At 39.2% G+C, this 8,173-nt stretch overlaps 1 protein-coding gene across 2 annotated transcripts; it reads left to right on the top strand.

Annotated features, from left to right (window-relative positions):
* The first annotated feature begins 347 nt into the window (after window positions 1-347).
* Window positions 348-6,195, top strand: tlx1 (T cell leukemia homeobox 1). 2 transcript variants are annotated; one of them, XM_035172843.1, is made up of 3 exons: window positions 348-982; window positions 2,399-2,600; window positions 5,257-6,195. In XM_035172843.1, the coding sequence occupies exons 1-3, from the start codon at window positions 541-543 to the stop codon at window positions 5,465-5,467; spliced, it is 855 nt and encodes a 284-aa protein (XP_035028734.1). In that variant the 5' UTR covers window positions 348-540; the 3' UTR covers window positions 5,468-6,195. The 2 variants fall into 2 exon arrangements, with proteins under 2 accessions (XP_035028734.1, XP_035028733.1); XM_035172842.1 differs by having other exon boundaries at window positions 2,363-2,600.
* Window positions 6,196-8,173: the final 1,978 nt, after the last annotated feature.

Here is an 8,173-nt window from a genome sequence, read left to right as displayed (position 1 = left end):
TTTTGAGTATAGCATATAGCGTAGACAACATCAATCATTTTTAACTGATTTATTATGGATAACTTAAAGCCATTAAGCTAGTTTATCAGTGTTCCAAATTTCTGCAACATGGATGAATAAAAACGGATCAAGTTGTGGAAAGTGTCTATGTGATTTCTTTGTACTCAGTAGAGATGTCACACGCATATTTGTCTAAAAACATTCTCTGATACAAGAAATGGGGTGTGCGCGTGTGTGTGTGTGTGTGTGTGTGTGTGTGTGTGTGTGTGTGTGTGTGTGTGTGTGTTTTAGGAAGTATATCACAGAGCTCATGCAGTCGTTAGGCCTAAAATCGCTTCTTTGTTTCGCGCAGTGTACGGGACGGATGCTCTCCCATTGAGGAGTTGGGGGGTGGCCTCGCTCCTCTGATGTGCATGCAGACATGCACTCGTGCGCCCATTCCCACTAGATAACGAGCTCAACCAGAAGAAGCCCAGACGGAGGAGTCTGTGAAGCAGCGCTCAGAGTACGCTGGGTTCCTCGCGGCAGGGCGGGGAGGCCATGGATCACATAGGGATAAGCTTATTGGGGTCGCATCTGCAACAGCATGCGCACGTAGAGCCCATCAGCTTTGGAATTGATCAGATCCTCAGCAACGTGGAGCATAATTGCATGCTGGGAGTTAAGATGCACGAGCCAGACTACGGACACCCGGGGTACAGCGGCTGCGTTAGCGACGGCGGGAACAGCGGAGGATTCGCCTGCGGCCACACTGGATACAATGGCACTAGTAGCTCGTGCGGCGGGACTTATCACATGAATATGGATGTCAATGTGAACGGGACTAACGCAAATGCCGCTGGGGTTATCCGTGTACCCGCACACCGGCCTCTGAACGGAGGGAACTCCATGCCGCCGGTGAGCGGGACCATCAACAACCTGACTGCACTCACCTTCCCCTGGATGGAGAGCAACCGACGCTACACTAAAGACAGGTTCCCAGGTAATAATATAATGTAATGTAATGTAATGTAATGTAATGTAATGTAATGTAATATAATATAATATAATATAATATAATATAATGTAATATAATATAATATAATATAATATAATATAAGTAACAAGGAATAAATGTATATAATTTTACGACGGTGCTCTATTTTTAAAAGGCCGAGATGGGATAGGTGTTTAGTCACACACCTCGACATAATTTCACTTCACAAATGAAACAGTGATGAATAGATTATCATGGATGTATTGTGAATGTAAGGATAAACGTTCTTAGAGTTTCTTATTTTGTCAGTTTTAGCTTGGTCTTTGTCTCTCAACCCACCAGATTACCGATTCACATCAACTCAATTCACTTTAACTAATTCAAGTGAAGAAACCCCAAAAACGGTCCGTTTCGAAAGCATGAAAAACATTTAAGGATTGTTATGATCATTATTATGCTATGTGAATGCAAAGACTGATGTTATACTTTAAATGTGTTGTCTGACATTTTGCAGTGTATTACTTTTTTCTTTGTCATGAACAACGTGAGCTGTGTAACTCTTCTCTTTGTGTATAGCGGATATGCTTGCAGACTGTCACTAATACAGCAAAAACCTGCATTATGGTTGTCCTAATTAATTTGAAACTCATCAACCTGAACTGATATATGCCTACCACTGAATACTTGACTCCTAAATATTTTTGATAAAATCATTTTATACAACCTTCCCTCATGAAAAGTTAGAATAATAATAAATAAATAAATGCTTAATCTTATTCACATACGTAAACTTAAAAATGGTTCAAGTTCTCCAAAGTAGGCTAAACTGTTTGGTGGTTAAGGCTAAATATTAAATACTTAGAAAACAGTTTAGCCTACTTTATAGAACTTGTCAATTATCAACAATGATGTTTGACCCTGGTTGCTAAATTGACAATTATTTATCTTATTATATATCTTTTAATTTATTTTTTAATTTTAATTTTAATTTTGCATTAATAATTGTATTTTATTTGTATTACTTGCACTATAATGTATTACCCTTTTGCTGTCCTTTTGTTGTACCATTACTCCTGTAAAGCACTTTGGTCAACCAAGTTGTTTTTAAATGTGCTATATAAATAAAATTGACATTGACATTGACATTGACAATATATAGGGGCAAGGCATCATTAATTATATTGTGTTCATATTTTCAATAGGCCTACAGACTATCTTGAGATCAAATGTGTTTTGTCCTAGTCTTTAACGCACTATACTTGGTACAACGCCTCCTTTCCCATGCTGTGTTGCCTTTTAGCATATTGTCTACCCTGCTTTGACCTGTCCTGTCATTTTCTATCCTGTCCTGTCGTTTTCGTTTATGTCATGTCCTGTGCTGTCCAGTGTCACTCTCACCCCTCACTGTAACACGTCGTGTAGGTCATCCCTATCAGACCCGGACGCCTCCTAAGAAGAAGAAGCCCCGGACATCTTTCTCACGCCTGCAGATCTGTGAGCTGGAGAAACGGTTCCATCGGCAAAAATACCTGGCGTCTGCTGAGAGAGCTGCTCTTGCCAAAGCTCTGAAGATGACTGATGCTCAGGTCAAAACCTGGTTCCAAAACAGACGGACCAAATGGAGGTGAAATAATGCATTATTTAAAAAGACATTGAGTCTCATGCATGAATCATTCGTACAAACAGATCTGATGTGTGAGTGATTTAGGAGTTTCACCAATTTCTCATATTTTGAGTTTTCTTTCAGGTACTAACGCAATTTATGTGTGGTCCAGACCTGTCGTGTGAGTCACGCGAAATTAGTCTGCTGTTATTGATATCAAGTTTTTCACTAACGGATTTCATTACTTTGAAGGAAATGGGAATAAATATAAATATGCTATTGAAACTCGTCATTATGTTGAAATTAGTCTGTTCAGCTCTGCAATTTAAATAATAATATAATTCTAAATTTATTGATATACTTCATAAATTTCGTTTCGCTATTGGGAGTGCACAGTTTGACATGCGTCTTGAGCAAGGCGCGCACGGAGACGGCTGGCTTGATTTGTCAAATGTTAATTGCATGTAAGCTATTTTTTCAGATCAATTTACCCCAAATGAATTACATTCTCCAGGTGATTGATGTTATGGTGGAAGTCCCTGGCTCATGACACATCTAGTCAACCCGCAAACAAGACTGGAGCGCTCACACAACGAGCGTCAAATGCGCAGTCGTACCGCGCATAGTTGGTGTTGTGGTGGCCAAGTGGATGTGCGTTGACACAGCTGGTGGCTGCTCTGCATACCAGAGAAGGCATGTGTAATTATTTTAGCATGCTGTTTATAACACAATATTGCAACAACGAAGGTGTCAAATTGCCTGATCCAGCAACAACAGATATGCGCCACATTTATGGCACGTATCTGTTCTTCTAATCATATGATTCCATTTTATCCAATTATCTTCCTTTTCTCCCAACTAAAAATTGTCTAGTTGTTATTTTGGATGTTATTTCGTTTTAGTCAGTCTCACAGTCCTGTGAAATAATCTCGGAACCAATTTTAATCTTTGATACCAATTTAATTAACAAACACTACATGACACATGGGACAGCAATTGTAACCTTATATGGTATTACAGGGCCTACGATTATGCTACTTTTATATATCCTGCACGTTCGCTGTACGCAAAGTTGATATGTTGCGGCTGTGGCTGAAGGGTAGCGGTCGCTCTCCATGCAGAAGGTCGGCGGTTCGATTGCAATTTTTCCCCATCTGCATGCGGCAGTGTTCTTTGGTAAGATGCTGAACCCCGAATGGCCTCTCACAGATGTTGAATGCACAAATTGGCAGACGCTTTGGATAAAAGCCTTGGCCAAATGAAATGTATACATAATGACTGTTTTCATCATTGGCTTTTTTCCTAACACCTTTCTTCTCCCTTGGCCTTATCAGAGACTTTAATGCAAAACATAAGTAAACACATTTAGCTGTCAGTTTAGGATATTAGGTCCACTCAGCTCAGACCAATGTAGTCTAATACAACAGTATCCTTTTAAGGTTCAGTATTTGTTGAATATTGCTTCAGAGAGGAGCTGATTCACCTGAGGTCATTTTAGAGGATTAAACTGAGCTGTAATGAAATACACGGACATGTTCTTCTGTTATTGTGTCTACCACCATTCAAATTAATAGGGTGGACAAAATAAAAGAAACGGCTGTCATGATGAATTGGTGTACTGCAAAACTGGATGCACCTAACAAACTGAACAGAGCCTCTAAAATATCTGAATTGACTTGGTATGAATGTGTCCTGATATAAACAAGACAGGCAAGGCTCTTGTTAAATTCTAAATATAGCCTCAAAATTTGACAACCTGATTTATAACTAATTTGTTTGTTCAAGTCAATTGTATTCAGCACATCATTTTATTGAAAATTAAATAAGGTTAAAGAACGAAATAGAGAAAGCCCCAACATTTTCATTAAAGTAAAGTACATATGTATATGGATAAATATGGATAAATGACGTATTACGTTTTTCAACGTTTTATAGTACATGCCAATAAATCTGTCTTAACGTAGCCTACAGGATCATATTTTCATAAATGCAAGATACTAAAAGTGTTGGTTACTCTCCATCATTTCAGTTTGTTGAGATTCTCCAATGTTTTGTTTAAAAACCACAATCTAATATTGACATAAACAAACCAAGGCAGAATGCATAAAAACGCTGCCACCAAATAATAATGGATTGACCTGAAAAAACCTTCTTAAATATTGTGCATTATATCTGCATTTATCATAAATTTATTAGAGTTTTGCGCAAATTAAAGAAAATTTACGCGAGAGACAGGACATGTTATTAACAGAGAGTATGTTCATGTATTTGTTGATCAAGAACAACAGATGTTAGTGCTTGCTCATTGTGGGTTTTTCAATATTTTTTATTGACCTTCTATGTAAAGTGCATTGAGAAAATGTATATTAAGATTTGGCGCTATACAAATAAAATTGAATTGAAATAAAAAGTATCTTTCACAGTCACGTTCTTCCATTTTGAAATGTCCCTCCATATTTTTTGGACTGTGGAGGCCAATTTAAAAAATATAAATTTTCAAGATATTCTATTTTCATTGTGGTTCTTTTATTTTTTACGACTGTTGTGTCTTAGACTATTTTATTTTTCGATGACAATCATACATCTTTCGATTTTTAAAATACAAAGGCGCGAGTAGCAGGTCCTGAGGTATTAATACTATATCGAGACATGCGGTGTTTCCTTGTCACTGTTGCAGGCGGCAGACTGCGGAGGAGCGGGAGGCCGAGCGGCAGCAGGCCAACCGGATTCTTATGCAACTTCATCAGGAAGCCTTTCAGAAAAACATCAACCAGCCGTTGACCCCGGACCCACTGTGCCTGCAGAACAGGTCTCTGTTCGCGCTGCAGAACCTGCAGCCCTGGACCGAGAATACCGCCAAGATCAGCAGCGTGTCGGCCTGCGATTAGAGACAACACACAGCCTGCAGCTGGTACCCGCACCGGCACTGACGGTCTGCTAGAGGGCAGATACACGGGCTGTAGGCTATATCCCGCAGGACATGTTTGAAAGACAGGTCATCCCCCAATCCCTCTTCTCGTCCGCTCTCTGCAGTTAACATCAAGCATGCTTCACACTTACTTAGAACTGCTCCGATCATGGTCTGATGTGGATCCCTCCGAGCACGGGACTGAATGGTAGATTTAGCCCTGCACAGACCAAACTGTGGACATTTGTGGAAACATTGTGGAGGTATCCTCTGTCAGAGGACCAGCACAGACTGGCACTGTGACTTGTATTATAGCGGGACTTGATATTTCACTTACAGCATATTACTCATTATCTGCCATATTTAATGACCTTTTACTCAACTGCAAAATATCAGGGCACTTGTATTCACTTGTATAACACTCGAATTTACATATTTATCATTTAGGTATAAATGGGCCTAAAGACAACATCACATCACAATACAAACATATTTAATGGCACTTAGCAGTTACATTTAATGCTGAGCGTACTTTTGACCACAGTGTAGTATTTTACATTTTCTCTTTCATAATTTTATATAAATCTTTCACTGTATTTTCCTATATCCACAGGGCATATTCTATCTTATTTTACCTTTTCCATGTGTGCTATCACATGTGTGTGTGTATCATATTATAATTAAAATAAATACAAAATGCAATATAAACTGTTATAACATTTGATAATATTCTAATGACCATAATATATTCTGACGACTGAAATATATTTTTCTCTCTGCAGTGTTGACAATGGAAGTATTAAATAAATCTGTTCAGCTGTAGCAATTAGTCTTTTAATTGATGAGGCATTTGACAGAAAATTATTACAAATATTTTGATAACTGATTAATCAGTCAAGTCATTTTTAAGAATTGTCAAACATTCGCTGTCGTGCTTTGATGATTTTATTTGTCTTATGCCGCAAAGATATCTTTGTGTTGAGTGTTGTTCAAAGACATTTCTTTTGACTCATGTATATTTTCATGTTACTTACTGTATATTCAATTACTTAAAGTAAACCGAAACGCAATAAGGGTAAAATCGTTCAAATCAGTGTTTAGATCTCACAGTATATAGTCATGGATATTCATCAGCCGCAATAATTGACTATATTATTATACTCATATCTGAGAATGATGACAGTGACAACACAAGACATCCATATTCGGAAGACAACAGAGCAACTATCAGTCCACAGATTGCAAACAATTACGATAAACCGTCCAACAAACCGATTGCAGGATTGTTTACATATTGACACATCACATTTTTGGTGAGCTTGTTCGCAAACAGCTGTTCATTTTCACATTCAGTAGGAACAACATGATTATTTGGGACCGGTATTGGTCCATTTGACCATTCCAGTAGTCCCTCTTTTTTAATAATAAAATAATATTATTATATTATGAACATACACATTATATTATTCATAATATATTATATATATATTATGAATTTATATAGCGCCTTTCAAGAGACCCAAGGGCGCTTTACATGTGCCCGTGGGGATAAAATAAAAAATTAAAACACTGCTTTTGGTCTCCACTGCCTCCTGGGACCTCAAATATATGTATATTCTATGAAATGTTGTTTTATGGCTGCAACATGGATGAAGAGCCCACAGGACACATTTCACTCTGAGGGGCAATAAAATTAATCTTGAATCTAAATGTTGAATATATGGCTTAATCTTCAGTCTTCCCCATCTGCATGCTGAAGTGTCCTTGGGCAAGATACTACAGCAGGTGGACAATAGCTTTTTACAGCTGTTTCTCTGAAAACAGCTGTTGCTGCAACTGAAGGTGCACTGAGTGATGAGAATGAGCTCGTAGCCTAAGCAACTATGTGTCTATGTTGAAGTGGGTCTGTTATGACTCTGAGTCATATTGTGTGTATGTGTGTTTATGTGTTTTTGTGTTGTTGTTTTCCCTCCCTGCCTGGGGGTGATGCTGTTCTCCTGCTCTGTGTTTTTTCCTGTGTCTGAATTTTTAGGTCCGGCTGGTGATTGGAGGAATAGGCTGATGTAGCTGACTTTAAAGGGGACATATCATGAAAATTCCACTTTGTTAGTGCCTCTACACATTAATTTGGGTATCTGGCATGTCTACCAACCCAAAAACTCTGGAAAAAAAACACTCGCGTGTTTTGTTATGGTTCCTCTAAGTCAGAAACGTCATGCTTGAGTGACTCGAATGAGCTTCCTGTGTATTGTGTCGTCACAATACACTGGAAGTCTCCCTACATGGCCTTGGCCCACCCCCCACCTCATCCCCCCGCCCCCCCACACTCGTTACACCGGGTTTACACCGGACGCGGAAGCGCCGCGCTGCGCTGCGCAGCGCAGCGCCATTCTCAAGCGCGCAGCCGCCTGGCTGTTCACACGGGACGCGCATTTCTCCGCGCTGGTCAGCCCGCGATTCTGCTTTCTCCGCTTGTTGTTGTACCCGTTGAATGTCGGGGTTCGGGGGTAAATGATGGTCTTCATAGCCTCTCTCTCTTTCTTTCTCTCTGTCTGTCTGCTTGTGTGCTTGTAGTGGATGGGCAGAGGGGGACATTTAATTATGTGATTGGGAAAATTAAAACTCCAGGACAACAGAAGGGGAATACAAAGTATGGGATGCATATTTGATAATTTATATCATATAA

Source organism: Hippoglossus stenolepis, chromosome 12 (genome assembly GCF_022539355.2).
Source record: "Hippoglossus stenolepis isolate QCI-W04-F060 chromosome 12, HSTE1.2, whole genome shotgun sequence".
NCBI lineage: Eukaryota > Metazoa > Chordata > Actinopteri > Pleuronectiformes > Pleuronectidae > Hippoglossus > Hippoglossus stenolepis.
Note: the sequence above shows the minus strand (reverse complement) of the source record. Positions and strands in the feature narration are given on the sequence as shown.

Coding starts and splice junctions, on each gene's coding strand:
- tlx1 (XM_035172842.1), top strand. CDS start 541: ATGGATCACATAGGGATAAGCTTATTGGGGTCGCATCTGCAACAGCAT. Junction 983..2,362: donor CACTAAAGACAGGTTCCCAG/GTAATAATATAA, acceptor TGTGCTGTCCAG/TGTCACTCTCACCCCTCACT. Junction 2,601..5,256: donor AACAGACGGACCAAATGGAG/GTGAAATAATGC, acceptor TCACTGTTGCAG/GCGGCAGACTGCGGAGGAGC.